The sequence below is a fragment of the Thunnus maccoyii genome, chromosome 24 (genome assembly GCF_910596095.1).
Source record: "Thunnus maccoyii chromosome 24, fThuMac1.1, whole genome shotgun sequence".
Lineage (NCBI taxonomy): Eukaryota > Metazoa > Chordata > Actinopteri > Scombriformes > Scombridae > Thunnus > Thunnus maccoyii.
Window position 1 is genome coordinate 15,782,872 of NC_056556.1, and position 15,968 is coordinate 15,798,839.

At 45.4% G+C, this 15,968-nt stretch overlaps 1 protein-coding gene across 2 annotated transcripts; it reads right to left on the reverse strand.

The window, feature by feature from the left end:
- Nucleotides 1-1,161: 1,161 nt before the first annotated feature.
- Nucleotides 1,162-15,184, reverse strand: LOC121892275 (insulin receptor substrate 2-like). Of its 2 annotated transcripts, none has more exons than XM_042405220.1 (3): nucleotides 12,269-15,184; nucleotides 11,277-11,773; nucleotides 1,162-3,748 (listed from the first exon to the last, which is right to left on the reverse strand). In XM_042405220.1, exons 1-3 carry the CDS (start codon nucleotides 14,935-14,937, stop codon nucleotides 3,744-3,746), a joined length of 3,171 nt encoding a protein of 1,056 aa, XP_042261154.1. In that variant the 5' UTR covers nucleotides 14,938-15,184; the 3' UTR covers nucleotides 1,162-3,743. The 2 variants fall into 2 exon arrangements, with proteins under 2 accessions (XP_042261154.1, XP_042261153.1); XM_042405219.1 differs by having other exon boundaries at nucleotides 11,277-11,776.
- Between the last annotated feature and the right edge of the window lie 784 nt (nucleotides 15,185-15,968).

Consider the following 15,968-nt stretch of genomic DNA (forward strand, 5'->3'; position numbering starts at 1 on the left):
AACTCCCAATATCTGCATGTGAGTGTGTGTGTGTGAGATAGAGACAGGTGAAATGGGTTGTTTACTTCATGTTTTGAACCTCCTGACCTCCCTGCTGTGACTACTCAGTCTTTTCTGGAGACGCGTGGCTTGGCAGGAAGTCATTGGCTCGGTATGAGCTTCCTGCCTCGGCCTCCGTCTGAAATAAAAACACCAACAGAGAGAAAAAGTGTCGGTCGAAGAGTTCAGCCTCTTCAGTCTCCACAGGATAGAGGTGGGATATCCTCTTCTTTCAACACACATTCAGGAAGCTATTTGTCTCTGTGCCAAAAGCATGAGATTCCACTTGGAAGAGGGAGAAGAGGGGCATGATGGGATTTCAAGTCTTGTGAGATTTAAAATGAGTAGTTTGTGGAGGATAAACTCACTTAAACTCAATTTTCATATATTTTTTGGCTAATTGAATGGTTAATTAACATAAGTCTTCTGACAAAAAACACAACATTAACATTTAACATAGTATTTTTTATCTATTTTTATCTTTATCATACTTCTTGGAAACAGGTAATTCTATATAGAAAATTATTATTATTACATTATTGTAGTGAGAAGATATTATTATTGTCATTAAAGCTACATGATATTTTAATTGTGGAAATAAATACAATAATGAAGACAAAGTTGTATCTCTTTAAATAAATTCATTTATTTCTGTAGGTTGCTATCCATAATCAATACAGACAAAAGCAATACTTGACTACCAGAATTTATAAATCATTATAATCATCTCTTGTGAGCATCACAATAAACAGTATATCGAACTATGTACAATGGAAGACGACGACACATTCAAACTGAGTCAATCCGAGATCAATCTGTAAAAGAAGAATCTGTCCATGGACACAGACATGGGGGGAAAAGCGCTTTGAGACGTGTCAAGAACGAAGTTCCCAGCAACAAAAGACAAAACACTTGGCAGAAAGAGAAATATACAAAGAGCAAAACTGCTTCTGCTCGTCACAAAAAAAAAGAAAAAAAATCATCAATGCAATGTTACATTTGGTTCCACGGTTGTAAACTAGATTGTATTCATGTCACTATTGCATATGCCATTAGGTAAAGTGTGTCGACAAGGCAAAGAGATCTCTATAATAAAATAGACAGAGTTTTTTTTTTCATATATTCATTGTGAGGGAGAAAAGCATACAATACACTGTACAACCCCAAAGCAAAAACCCCATCCCCTTTTTAAAAATCGGTAGCCAAAGTCTTTACACAGGAATATCATTGCAACATAGGTAAAATCTAAGTACTCTGTATTTTCAATAGATTTTTTTTAGTTAAACTCTTTCTATGTACACAATATACACATTCAAGACTCTGAAGATAAATAGATACCACGACTGAGCATGGTACAGCTCCAATATTATTCAACTCTGTCAAAACCATTTTCCCACATTATGTTTCTGTGGTGTTCCCACCAGCTCAGTGATACATTCAGACATGGTTAAAAGTTTTACAATCTACTGTACACTAAAGGGGTTGTGAGCCAGTTGGGAGTCGGCACAGCAGACGACACAAAGACCACAGAGTCAGGATGTCCATAGAGGGCTATTAGAAAATGCTAACAAACCCTCTTGGCGACCATTTTGGAGGTTCACAGGATCATTTTTTCACTGACCAAAGTGGTAACTAAAGAATATTAAGTATCCTTTGAAAGAACAAATAACACATTCTTCCTCTAACAAATGTACAGAAGAGGATTAGGGCCACATGTGAAAAATGTATTCCTCTTTTACATGTGAAAATACATTTTTCACATGTGGCCCTAATCGTCTTCCGTACAAGTGAAACATTGAATTCATCAGCAATAAAATGTACCTTCAGTACACTTTGTGGTTTCCCTGTTACAGCCTTACTTAGTCTGCTATGACCAGTAGCTGGTGCTACTTACATAGGTATTGCTGTGTAACTGTTATTTCTGTCAGTTTGCTACTCAACTTGTACTACTGTTAGACTAAATATTAGCATTTAGCATTAGCCTGTAAATGCCACTTTTAGCCGCAGAGGCTGCTTTTCAACAAAAGTCACGCAGTTTCACATTTTAAAGAAGCTTTTGAAAGAGAGAAGGACACATTCTTGTAACAAATGAAAAAATGAATTCATCAGTAATAAAACCCACCCTTACTCAATTCAATATTTTGTCTGGTGCGACCAGTAACTAATGGTGGCTAATGTTAGCAAACTTTAGATATTGCTGTATAATAGAATTACTGACTCATCTCTACTTGTGCTACTGATACACTGTTTTAGCATTTAATATTATCCTGCAATTGTTACATAACTGTCACATAATAAAGTTACATAGTGTTGCTTTAACTTGTAATATTACATAATTGTCTTCAGCCAGCTAGTTATATTTTCCAGACAGCTGATTCTGCAGTGAGCCTCCATGATGGCGCCAGATGTGGCTGTTGGCTTCTTCTATTTTTTTTCTTCGTTACACAGCCCTCCTCCCCCCAGTGCTTGTCCAACACTGCTGACACTGGCGGCCCCTTTCCCCTCCACTTCAGCACTCGTTCATTGACACCTCGACTGTGCCCCAATGTCGACATATTTCATTGGCTCCACCCCTCCATCCTGACCTCAACTAAGACAGTTGTACCGTCAAATGATATCACAGCAGGGTGGCCTGCGTCAAACTTAACAGCAGGCTGTAGGTTTGAAGGTAGGAGTGTGTGAGGTTTTCAGGCTCAAGTGACTGAGGAACTGTGGGAGGTACAGTGCATTCAGATGCCTGATGTTGTGGGGTCTGAGCTGAGTTATAAAGACATGCATAACTCTTAAAGACATTTAGAAATATATTTCTTTAAGTCCAGCGCTTTGATTGGACAAAAAATAAACTAGGTTAGAATAAATAAGAAATTAGTAATTAAGAAAATACTTTAATATCAATACGATAAATCAGATCTGAAGCAGCCCCACTGTACTGTACATTTCTGAAATTATATATTTTAATGGTAAACTAACTTTCCACAAGATAATAACAATATAGAGATGTAGGTCCAAACAGACATACTGCAATAGAATATTTATCTCTTATTTCATAGAAAACATAAGGACAGTATAGACATTAAGGCATTGGGTAGGTCTTATCAGACATTCATCTTTCAAAAATAAATAAAATATCTATTCTAAATATAGTTATATACTCAGTGTGCCTCTCAGGCTTGGTATCCTCGCTCCCTGGGCCATTTCTATAGTTAGTAGGTTTCATTGTTAAATTGTTAACTGACATACCAGTTGGCCGTACTTTGTCTCAAAAACACACACGCACGCACACAGGCAGTCATAAAACTACCCTCAAGTAAATAAATAGAATCTGGGTACCATTAGAGTTTTGTTATTGTCTGACTATCTTTGCTTCTGTGCTTGCGCTGTAATTTGGGTCACAGGAGAAATGGCCTCTGAAAGCGCGGGGAACATGAGACACACCAATACATGACACACACACATCCACAGACACACACATACACAAACACACCTGTCCTGCCTCAGGCTAATTCATGACATGCATAGGTGGTGACCTGCTTGTTTCCTAAGTGTGTGTATGTATTTGTGTGTGTGTGTGTGTGTGTGGTGTTGAGAGTCCAGACAGTCTTTTAGGGCCACAGAGGCCAGTGGAAGGGCAAAGTTGATTTTTTTTCTTTTTTTTCCGAGCAGCAGGTCAATGAAGACACCAAGTCAGAGGACAGAAGAGTCCTTCAGTCTGAAAGAGACAAAAAGAGACAAAAAGAAGGAGTTAATGGAAATATCTAATAATTTCAACTCTCAGGTAGGTTCAAAGCTTAAGTTATTCTATTAAATCAAAGCAGCACTTTTTATACATCACTTATTCCATAACAATACCTCATACTATTAAGTTCTGTAGGAAGAGCCTGTGAAGCCATTTGCATCCAACTGTCAAGCAAATTTTACTCAAATTTTTTGACATGTAAAAAATAAGATAAAAATGTGGTGCACTTGTATCAGCTGACTGGGAGTGAATAAACACAGATAAACCAGCTAAAGGCAATAATAACACATGGAGAGTTAAAGGCGCCCTGTGAAGTTTTCATGTAAACAAAACTTCTGTTTATATTCAGTGTTTCTCACATAAACACATTGAGTGTATCCTAAAAACCGCAGAGTTCATTTCCTTCCTCATAAAACATCTGCAAAGCTGTTCTTTTTAAAAAATATTTGAAATTCTGAATTGTTTACATCCACATTTGCTAGCCAGCAGTCTTCTTCTTCCGTCCCTTGTTGCTATGTGGGCATATTTCTGCACTTCTTTGCATGTTAAAGCCACCACTGACTAACTGAATAACGCAAAACAGGGGGGCTTGCTCATCAAAACATTGCTAGATAGCACTAGTGTTAGTCCAAAACGTATAGGGTACCTTTAATGTTTTGGTATATCCAATCACATGGAACCATTTTCTGTGACTATTCAACACATACTTTCTTTAACAACTAAACACTTGTGAATCTATAGCTTATATATATAGCTTCTTGTGCTACTGGGGTTAATTTTATTAAAAAAAATTCTCAAATATAACAATCATTCTAATAAAACTTGCTCTGATGGAAACACAGTTAATTTAGAAGCAATCTTTGTATATGAGAAGAAACAGGTGTTATGTTTTAAGCATTCCTTTCATCGCAGATGTTTAGTTTCATCTGTCTGGTTGTGAAAAAAAAAGTAAGTAAACCCTAATTTGTAGTCTGATCTTTTTTTTTTTTTTCCCTCACAAAAAAAACACCAGAGCCAACAATGCAGACCGTTGAGACAGCAGACAAGAGAGGTTTGAGAGAACAGAGTCTTATACTGTACTGTGTGAACTCATTCACAGACTCAGATTAGTGTTTTTGTGCCACAATAACAAGTGGAGATTGGGAAAACAGCTTGAATAACAGGAACAGTGAGTGCTACAAACACACGAGGTAGACGGCGAGGAAGTGGCATGTTACGACTTTATTATTTCCCTTAAAAACACATTAGTTTAATTTCTGGGCATGTTACTTCTTTTAATGTCTGTCCACCGCAGCATATTAACAATAGCAGGAGAGCCTTCATGTTGTGGTGTTCGACAGTGTGTGTATGTCTTTGTGTGTGTGCGTTTGGTTGGCCTTATTGGGCAGTCATTTTCTGATCTGAACACACCAGCCGTTTTGCCCAGTTAGCGCTTGAAAGATGTTGGGGGAGGCTGGGATCGGAAGGCAGTTGCAACGGTCATAATTACATAATCTGGGATGTAGAGTGATGGGGGTTGGGGGGTCTCCTGTCGCTCTTCCGTGTTGCTATGGACACACGCTGAGCAGAGGAGGACCATGTAGCAGCAGTGGCAGCGAGCAGTACAGTAGCTGATGCATCTCTGATATTATAAATACAGTATATTCTACATATTATACATACATGTGGTTGTTTATGACAACCACATATGACAAATATGGATAATTATATACTGTTGTGTGGTCTTTCATCGTGTGTGTGCAGGGGTGGGAGCGTTGCAAGCAGAAAGAGGGAAAGATTGACTTGGAGTGAGGGCGGTGGTCGTGGGGGAGGGAGGGACACTGGGTCAACTGGAAGCTTCCAGGAAGAGTCCAGTGGTGAATCACTAACGGCTGAGGAGGAACTCAATGTGTGTGTGTGTGTGTGTGTGTGTGTGTGTGGGGAAGGGGGAGCAAGACGTTAGGGTCCCGGCTCCTGACAATATCCTCGTTGCAGTCATGTGTCATGAAACCACACAAGGATTACATGGTTGTCTTGGGGCTGGGAAAACTTCTATCACTCTCAGGCTGATGAAACTCTTTAAAAAGCCGTTGGATAACCTCAAATATGCACAGCGGTCAGGCTGAGAGAGCGAGGCTGTTTTTCTTAGTTCCTGAAAAGTTGCCATTTTTTGAGATACATAGCTGTCACCCAATGCAAATATAAAGAAAAAAAACACCATCTTCCCTCCCTCTATAACATTTCCCCTTACAGAAGGACAAGATCTTTTTAAGATATTTTTAATATGATAAAATGAAGGAAGGTGGAGGGTAGCTCAGGACACTAGGGGTGTCAAGTCACTGAGATAAGTTCCTGTATCTTATATAATTTACTATGAAAACATCCAGAACTCACTTGCACATACTGACTTAATTTCTGAGAACAAAGAGGAGCAACATCTGATAAATGACGTGATAAAACTGTTTGGCTGATGTGATGAGTTATTGCCAAACTCATACCTAAGAATTTGTCTTCACTGCTACCCAGAATTTATATCCAAAAAGGATTTCTGTTGATTTTGTGCTCAATAACAAAATGTGGACAGGCTGGAGCTAACAAATGCCCACACCTTGCGTTACGTATTACCCAGCTGCTGCGCATGGAGTAGCCGCTGGTTCTCGCTGATCTACCCCCTGGCCGTCTAATCTCGCCTGCAGAGGCTGTAATCTCATCTGGAGCCGTCGCTGGCTAAATGTGGGGAACGCTGGCCACGCAGTTATCTAGCAGCTAGCGCTTCTGTCTGGAACATCCCGGCCTACTTTAGCCCCCCTCCTCCCTGTGCCATGAACACACATACACACACACACACACACACGCTGCCTGGAAACTCTGACACAAGAGCCTGCGGTGTTACGTGTGCATGTTTGTTCTCTATATATCAAGTAACATGGCATTTCTGAATTTCCTGCCCTGGCTGTTTGCATTGCATTGTAATTTTTGCAAGACAGCGGATTTAACGCAGCCCTGACGAGGATGCAAATAAACTATTTGAACAGCTTGTGTTTATGTGTGTGTGTCTTGATGGATTGGACAATCAGGCTGATGGCTAAAATCAGGTGTCACCTTTCCGAATAATTCGACAAATGCCGGAACAAAATGTGACGAAAATCAAGATAAGCAGTGGATGAAGTGGTATCAATGCAGCCCTCATATGCAAATGTCTCAGTCGCAGTATGTGTGTGAGACGGAGCGGCATGGAGGTAAAAGGAAAAAAAAGCAAGGGAAAGCACATAAACAGGAAAAGAGGGAGGTTGAGGAGGAAAAACGAGAGTCTGAGTGGGGTGCGTTGCATCTTCAGAGCGCGCTCAAGAGTCGCTCAGAGCCAGTTAGTGACGCATGGCTGTGCAACTAGACCTCGTTCCGCTCGCTGCCCTTTTCTACACCGTACAGAACATCACCGGAAATGTGGGCGACATAGATATATGTAACATTTGCTGGCAGTCGCTGGGTGCGTTCGGATCTACCCACCGCATCATCTCTGGGATGACATCACCGGCGATACTACTGACTGAATGACGTTGGAGAGGAAGCGGGATTTGAGAGTAGATGGACACGAATGCCTCTAATCTGGCGGGCGAATTACACACACACACACACACACACACACACACACACATAGTGCTGATGGTCGTGCTCTCTGCAGCCTGTGGGTGCGGCAGATGGCCGGGCTGTCATTAGCGGAGGGATAGTGAGTAGGTAGTGATGAAAGAGAGACAACATATAGTAGTATGTATATGTTTACGTGTGAGTGAGTGCAGGGGGCGGGGCAATTGCTGTAATGAGAGTGTTTGCATGTGTGTGAAGGTAGGGCAGAGGAGGCAGGTGTTTAACCCCCCCAACCCCCCACTAGTTCCTCCAAACACACACACACTCTCACACACTTGCCCTCCGGAGAGTGGCCATCTGCCACTAGCACTCAGGTCACAGCAGGGCTCCTCCTGTCTTGGAGCCCCCTGATCCCCCCCCCCCCCCTTTTTTTTTTTTTTACCCCCCGCCCCCACCCCCACCCCCCATCCCTCTATCTTCTACAAGCCACCCTGATGCTGGTGCTGATCCTGAAATGATTAATCAAAGTTATTAATCCTTTCAGGCGTGCACATCCCCTAGTAAAAGCCAATCAAATCAATACACCAGCAAACCGGCGTACGAGCCTAATGTGGTAAGAATCATCTCACTGTGCTAATCAAGCGCCTTGAATTGTCAGAGAGGAAGCAGGAGCCGTCATTGCCGTCAGATAAAAGTATTAGTCAAACGAGGAGGTGGAAACAGAGACGGCTGACTCGGCTAATCTGGGTCTGGTACAGAACATCCACCTGGCTGAGCTGCGGCTAGCCAGGGCTGCTAGAGGAGACGGGCAGCTCGGGTAAAGCAGAGGTAAACACCACCTCCGAGTCACATGGGCTGGCCCTCTGACAGAACAAGAGGTAAACAAACACCTGACCCTTATGCCAGGTGTTAAGACATCTAAGCTGACTCTAGGTGGTGCACCGAAAAAAAAAGAAAAGTATCCAGCTGTCAAAAGCTTGTGACCGCAGGGTTTATATGTTGTTTTGTTGACTGGAAGCAGTGCGGTCACGTTTCATACCGAGGGGGCTGTCACATGGGTCTGGGGGGGCTAAATTCCACAGGGTTAGTTTGGCAACCGTGCCTAGCTTGGGTTTAGCGCTACAGCCACATCTTCCTCCGGAGAGGTGGTGTTTAACCGGATGTTACCCCGACTAAGAGAGTCAGCAAGTTTTCATTCCAGCCAAACTACATTTCACTAATCAGAGTGGAGGCGCAGAGGTGTTTGGCTGGAATGAAAAAACCTGCAGACTTTTGGGTCAGGGTGGCGCATGGTCCGGGGGCCCAGCGTGACGTCCTGATAAACATGGAATCAAAGCCGTCCACCGCCAAACCCCCCCCCCCCCCCCCCCCCCCCCCCCCCCCCCTCACCCGCTTTCCCGTAGCACACTTTGACCTCCTTCACCCTGCTTCGCCACACAGCAGTAGGACGGAGTGTTCAGTAAACAAGCAATCGAGTCTGCCATCCCGGGGCTCCTGCGTTCCCAGAATGCACCTTGCTTCGAAGGGGGCCTCACCAATGAGTTTGTTTGTTGCTTTAAAAAGCTCAAGCCCCTCCCCTCCCCTCCTCTCTTCTCTCTACTGAGCATACAAGGCTGCACTCCATCTCCCCCCCCCCCCTTCTCTGCTTGTCTTACTTCTGCTAAGTGAACAGCCTAATGAGGCAGAAGGGCAGCGGACTGCACGTGCCATCCTGCCCCATTATGCACGCATTCATTCGCTCTCCCACAAACAGTCAGGGAAGCAGCGCTGGAAAACAAAACAGGCCGCTCTCTCTCTCTCTCTGTCTCTCTCTCTTTCTTTCTCTCTGCACATCCCTGCCAAGTGTTCACAGATACAGGCTACGCCACTGGAAAAAAAAAAAAAAAAAAAAAAAAAGATCCCTGAGAGAAAAATACCCCTGACTGATTTACATGCGTACGTGCAAGAGTCCCCATGTATGTGCTCGACTCTATCCCCTCCCTCCCTCTCTCTCTCTCTCTTTCCCTAGTCAATTACATTCAGCAGGCTTTATTAGCGCCATAAAAATAATTGTACTCCCATCAAAACAGGAGTGCGACACACGTGCCAAGCAATAATACGGCGCGAGATAAAAACAAACAACCGAGGCCAGCACATGTTGTCGGTCGTTCATTTTTCTGTAAATTCAATTTGCGCGGGGGACGCAGATAACCATCATTAACTCGGTTTACTGCCTATTTAACTGCAGGACAGCCATTTGACTTCAATCATGTACACATCACTGTCACAGGGATGTCACACAGTTGTGACAAGAGAGCATAAATCAAGGCTTCTCTGGGAAAATAACTGATTTTCCATACTATGGTGGTTGCTTGTTGTTGGTACATTCCTCTTTATTTGCCAGAGCATCACTGACTGTGCAAATAATAACTTTTAAAGCTTTTTTTTTTTTTGGTCTGTATGTTTAAAAATGAAAACATAATATAGCTTCTCAGTCCCCCTGTCTGGTACACAGGGGCCTTGTGGTGAAATAAAAGCCACTTTCTATTCAAATGACCTGGAGCCGAGACAAAAACAGGCCCCTCTCGCAGCAACTTTTCAAACCCGCTCCGCCAGGAATGCGGACCGTGACATCCAGTTACCTGATGGCCGCATAGCAACTCGCCCACTTTGTTGTTTTCCCTCCCTGCCTACAAGGACGCACGCACACACACACACACACACACAAACACATATCCACTTGTGCTCGGGCCTCACATGTCAGCGCTCGAAAAAAAACCCCCACCCACCTCTACCTACTCGCAAACACATGTGAGCTCGCTGTGTCCAATAAACAGCGCGGGGACAGAGGGTCAAACTTGGCTTTAATGTCAACATTCTGATCTGCCTTCGCTTCTTTTGTTTACGCCGTCTCCCGTTCTACGCCGGAGCTTTATTCTATTGATCGGGATATTCTGGGACACGGTAGTGATCATGGGACGGTGGGAATAAGAGGTCACATTGATGTGCAACACATCCTAATGCCTACCCGACTGAAAAACAACAGCCGGAAATGCTCGTGGCTCAGTGTGACATTACAACTGATAGGGCGTCCTCACTAACGGCTCAGAGGCATTCTTTTGGTATTACTGCTAATAACAAGCCATAATAAACCAGTTTTATTGACTTGATAAGGAACTATTTAATGCCTCCGATTTCTAAGCTACCGTATACTCGTGTCTGAAGGTTTTAAAATGAATCTACAATTTATCATTTTGTGAAAATTTTTCATTCACAAGTAGCGTCGGTGGATTGCTGAAGCCCACTCGTGTATTTTTGGTATCTGCAGCCCACGACAGCAGCAGCAGCAGCGAGGCAGCGTTCTGCTCTATCATGGTGCTTGTTTACTTCAGAGCTCTCAGCCCGGTCACGTTTCATAGCAGCCTCGTGCTGCCTTCACATACTGTGGGAAACAACTGGGATTACCAAACATGAATGATCCCGGAGAACTGTTTACATTAGAACAATGATTGCGACTCCGATCATACATCTCTCTTTTTTTGTTTTGACAATCCAAACTGCACTCTTTTGTTTCGTTGCACAAGAGGGTTATGGCAACAAAAATGCTTTTACGGGATCACTAAGTACTTGAAAGTAGGAGCTTAAGAGGAGCACCTGAAGGCAGCATCAGCACCTCCTACTTATGTACTTTGAAATCCACAGAGTCAGTTTGAATTTGAATTTAGGGGAAATGCAAGTTTGTGTTTTTTTTCCCTCCTATTTGACCACCATCTGTACAATGCAGTTATTTTTATAGAATAAACCCAAGATTTGGTCATCTGTTAGAAATAAAAGGAGCTACCTTTCACATTACTAACATATTTTAAGCTCTCCTTTCACAAGAACACCTGCAGGACTTAAAGCTGAAAGTTTAGATCAATTATTTAGCAGTAACACATCTGACATCAACCTAACTCACCCTTGGCAGTGGTTGCAGCCTCCTTGAATCCCAAACAGACATATGGTGTGTTGTGTAATCCATTGATACCCCCTTTGCAGCTGCTGGTGGGTTTGAAGCCAACCAGGTCCTCGCATTTCTCCACGCCTCTGTTGTCCAGCAGGTTCAATGCAATGTAGTTCAGTCCATTGGGGTAGCCGGCCGAGTTCTGCCGGTTCACCGGGCTGCCGTACTCCTCGTCCGAGCCCTCGCTGCTCCGGGATGAGATGTTCTCTACCGAGCTGTGCCTCTTCACGGCGTCGCCGCGGGCGAAGGAGGGGAACACGGGGGTTACAGTGGCGGTGGAGGAGAAGGTCTCGGAGCTGTGGCGCCGACGTCCCTGCGGATTGGCCCGGATCACCTTGGCGGAGCAGTCGGGGTCTACTGTGGAGGAAGAGGCGGCCCCGAGCAGGAAGACCCCAATGCTTTCCGGGACTCCCTGGTCCTCCAGAGAGAGCCTCCTCTCCCTGCTGCTCTGGCTGCTATATACAAAACATTATATTACTAGTTAGCAAAAGCTTTATTCTCATACTAGTAAATAAGAGATCAAACTATTAACAAAATACAGCCAAACTACTAAAATATTAAGGACATTTATTTGAAGTTGGGTCACAACCCCTTTTGCAATTCACATTCTAATTGCATTGAAGCTTAAAAATGAACGTATCTGCTTCTTGTTACAGTCATCTCCTTTGTGATCAATATTGATTTCATAAAGGAAATCAATCAAGGATCATTCATATTATCAATGTACATAATGTTGACTATCAAGACACTTTCCCTGACACACTGAACACGCGTTCATTGAGTAAAAATGTACGTTCAGAGTAATTAAAATGTCTGTTTCAGCACACAGTACAAACCTCAAATTAAAAACGGCCTTCAATTCCTGTTAATGACCGAATCACTATTTTTGGCCTTCCCTGTAATCACTGTTGAAATGAATGATAATAACCAAACACAGACACACATACCTTGCCGTGTTCTGAGGAACAAGCTGTGGAGGCGAGCTAGTCATTCCAAATGTCATCTCAGTGTAGTCATTTTTCCCCTCATCATTCAGGCCCTGAGACCCTTTCTTACTATCCAGATGGTACACTCCATCCTCCCCTGAGCAGGGGCACATGGATAGCTCTGGGAGTGCGTCCAAGCGCTCAGCGGGAGTGTCAGCCTCCTTGGGTGAGTGTGAGCCCAGCTCCAGGTTTATGTAGTCTGTCAGACAGGATCTCCTCGGGCCCCCGCCGCTGGAAGCCAGAGATGAGGACTGGCTCTCTGTGGACTCGATGGAGGGCGGGGAGAATCTGGTGCCGCTGAAGTCGATGTTAATGTACTCCCCGGGGCTCCTGGGCTCTCCGGGCAGGGGGTGTTCGTTCATGCTGGGCAGGGTCCTCAGGGTGTCCAAGGATAGCCTGTTAGGCCTGCCCAGCCTCCCTCTGTAGGGCAGGGACTCCGCCCGGCCGTGTCTGACCGGGGAGGGTACTGAAGGGCTCAGCGGTGAGGTCTGAGCTGCACTTGGCTGCATTACTGAATAGTAGTCAGACTCCGCTGCCCTCTGCCTCAAACTCTGAGGGCTCATCAACACATACTGGCTGTTATCTTCATTTTTAGAGGCTTGAAGTTTAGCAGGGAGGGTGAGGGAACCGGCCTGGTAAGCAGACCTCACTGATGCTGGTTCCCCAGCCAGCAGGCCCAAGTAGTAGTCAGGGGGGGTCTGGAGTGGAGGTGGGTTTCCAGGTGACATGTTCATGTATTCACCATGCCTATCTGGGCTCTCCATAGAGGATTTGGAGCCACACCACATTCTCATGTAACCGTTGTCCTCCAGAGAGCTGCTGCAGGGGGAGTTGGTCTTATAGCCCCCGCTGGCAGCTGCCTGAGGATGCACCCTAGGGTTCACAATCTGCTTCGGTGCTGAGACACACATGGGGCTCATGGGCACGTAGTTGTCTACCTTGCCAGACTGCGGCGCTACACCCGGCGTCATGGGCATGTAGCCATCATCGCCAAGGTTACTACTGGAGCTCCTGGATGAACCGATTTCTATGTCACCATAGTCCTCAGGGTAGCACACTTTGGGTGAGGCAGAGTGAGAGTTGTGTCCGTGGGCCATCCTCATGAGCGTGTACTCATCCAGGGAGGCAGAGGACAGCGGTGCCACCACTCTCTGTTGACGCGGTGTGGTGAGGGAGTGCGTCCGCTTCCTGTAAGCCAGACCCTCGCTGCCGGACCTGCTGCCGTTGGCCCCCTCCATTATCATGTAGCCACAAGGGTCACCGATGTCACGGGATGGAGGCGTGCTGGACAGGGAGTCAGGGGTGTCGCTGCGGGTCAGGGGGAGGAACTTGGGTTCACCCGGGCTGCAGCTGTAATCATCACACAGCATGAAGCCGGTGTCGCTGAGGGAGCCAGAGATGGAGGCGCTGCAGCTGAAGGGCCGTCTGGCTTTGTCAGGAGTGGAGATACTAGCCCCCCCTCTGGGAGACATACTGATGGGGCTGGAGGCAGCTGGAGGGGAGTTGGACACTGGCATGGACCGGCTGTGATGCAGGTTGGAGGAGGACTCAAGCATTCTGCAGGTGCGCCCACTGCTGAGTGTATGGGACCTGCTGAGGTGATTCCCAGAGTTTGGACTGGTGGGACTCCCGTTCACAGATATGGACATGGACACAGGCCGGGTCACGCTTCCATCTCCCTCGCTGGCCGTTCTTATCCGACAGGATGTGAACTTTCTCCCTGGGGACGTGGCTGCCATGCTATCTGTTCTGGATCGCCTCACCAGGCCCGTCTGACTGGGGGGGAGGTTGTTGAGGTTGCGTCGTGTGGGCACAGAGATGGGGTTAGTGCTGGCAGACTGGCTTTTGCTCCGCGGCCTGAACTCAGACAGCTCCTTCATGGCTTTCATGGCCTCTAGGATGGTCTCATGGATGTTCTGTGCCACCACTGAGTCCTCTGCCTGCATCCAGAACTCCCCTGGCCCTGTAACCGCTGACCTGCCCACTTCAATGAAGAAGAAGCTGTCTGAATGGCCACATCTCCGGATGTTCATGAGCTGTAAACTGACAGCAGCTGTTTCTGAGTTCAGTTTGACAAAGCTGATGGTCCGGCTGGACAAACACAGCCTGTATACTCCTGTGAGGTTCTTGATCTGACCCAAGCCTTTGGATTTCAAGTTGACCTGCCACACCTCCTTATAGACAGCAGTTGCAGGAGTAATGAGTCCGTAGCTGGACTCCTCAAAGCCCACTAAAGAAGAGGTGGAAGCGGGGCTGTCGTACACTTTCCCCTCCGCTATGAGATCAGTCAAAACCCCGTACCAGCTCTCCTGCTCCTGCTCGTTGTCCGCAGCCACAGCGAAGTACTCGTCCTTGGTGTAGAGGGCGATGAGGTGCTTGTGTTTGGCGTCGGCCCGTTTGTTTACGCACAGACAGGAGTCCAAAGTTATGACCCGCTTCGCCGCGGACTTGTTTCTCCATTTCTTCTCGCTTTCATAATACTCCAGCCGGGCAGGGCAACGGTCGGTCGCCTCCCGGAGCACGAAAAAGCGCCTGTGTCCGTGTTTCTGCTTCCTCAGGTAGCCGCACTTCTTCACACCGTTCGTCCCATTAGATAACAGGTGTCCTCCCGTCGCCGGAGGACTTGCCATTTCTCTCCACGTCTCTTTTCAAGTTCCAGATAAGCAAAGTCCTTTTATGGATAACTCGCAGCAAAAAAAATAAAAAATAAAAACTTCAAGGGTAACCCGTTTTTTTAAAAGAAGAAAAAAAAAATCTAATCCATAGCAGACACCGATAGATGTGTCCGCTGTCCGCCGCGGTAGAAGCAACAGTGCAGTCGGACCAGACCAGAGACTGATCTGATCCTGGAGAAAAACAACATGTGACGCTGCTGCTCTAAAAACAGACCAAAACACAGAGTCATAGCGGGGCGGTGCGTCCTGCAGGGGCCGTGCCTGTCTATCATCCGGCTCTGGCGCTGCTTATTGGCTGCTTAAATAATTCAAGGCAGGCAAACCCCGCCCCTCTTTTCCAGCAGCTCTCTCATATAGAAACAGAAATTATCAGAAGCCCTTTGAATTACATAAATGATTGTATATTCTGCTGTATAATAAGTGTCTCTAAAAACACACACAATGCTCGTTTTATACGCCTGGTTAAATGTAGCAGAACAGAATGATAGATCCATTAAAATATGCTCCTATTTTAAAAAATAACAGTGTGACTGACAGGACAAATGAGCCCATTTGGATTAATGAGGATTTGCTATGTGCAACATAATGCTGGATTGTAGCCATTCATTTATCAGGCAGTAAGACTGTAAACAACCCTGACGTCCCAATTGTTATATAAGGAGTGTTGTGGCCTATTTTTAAACCTGTGGGTATTCCTCTCCAATTGGAACCTTGCGTTTCCTATTTCAACACCTCCCATCTAACATTTGAACGGTGTTTGGTTATAATTATGATCATTATCTCTTGGAAACGTAGACTTTGCTATGTAAAAAAAAATTCAATCGAGCAAAGAGAGGCAACCTTGTTTTGCTTGTGAGATGATTTTCTTTTATGCTTATGGTGCACTTTGCTGCATATTTACAAAATGTTCATGTTGAATGAAAAACAGCCATCTCACACAGGAGGGATGACTAAAGCAAATGCGTCAGAGGCTTCAGTGTTAACTC

Bases quoted from the DNA above. Each gene is read 5' to 3' on its own strand.
- LOC121892275 (XM_042405219.1), bottom strand. From the start codon at position 14,937: ATGGCAAGTCCTCCGGCGACGGGAGGACACCTGTTATCTAATGGGACG. The intron at 11,777-12,268 runs GTATGTGTGTCT...TTTTGTATATAG, and splicing joins GTTCCTCAGAACACGGCAAG to CAGCCAGAGCAGCAGGGAGA.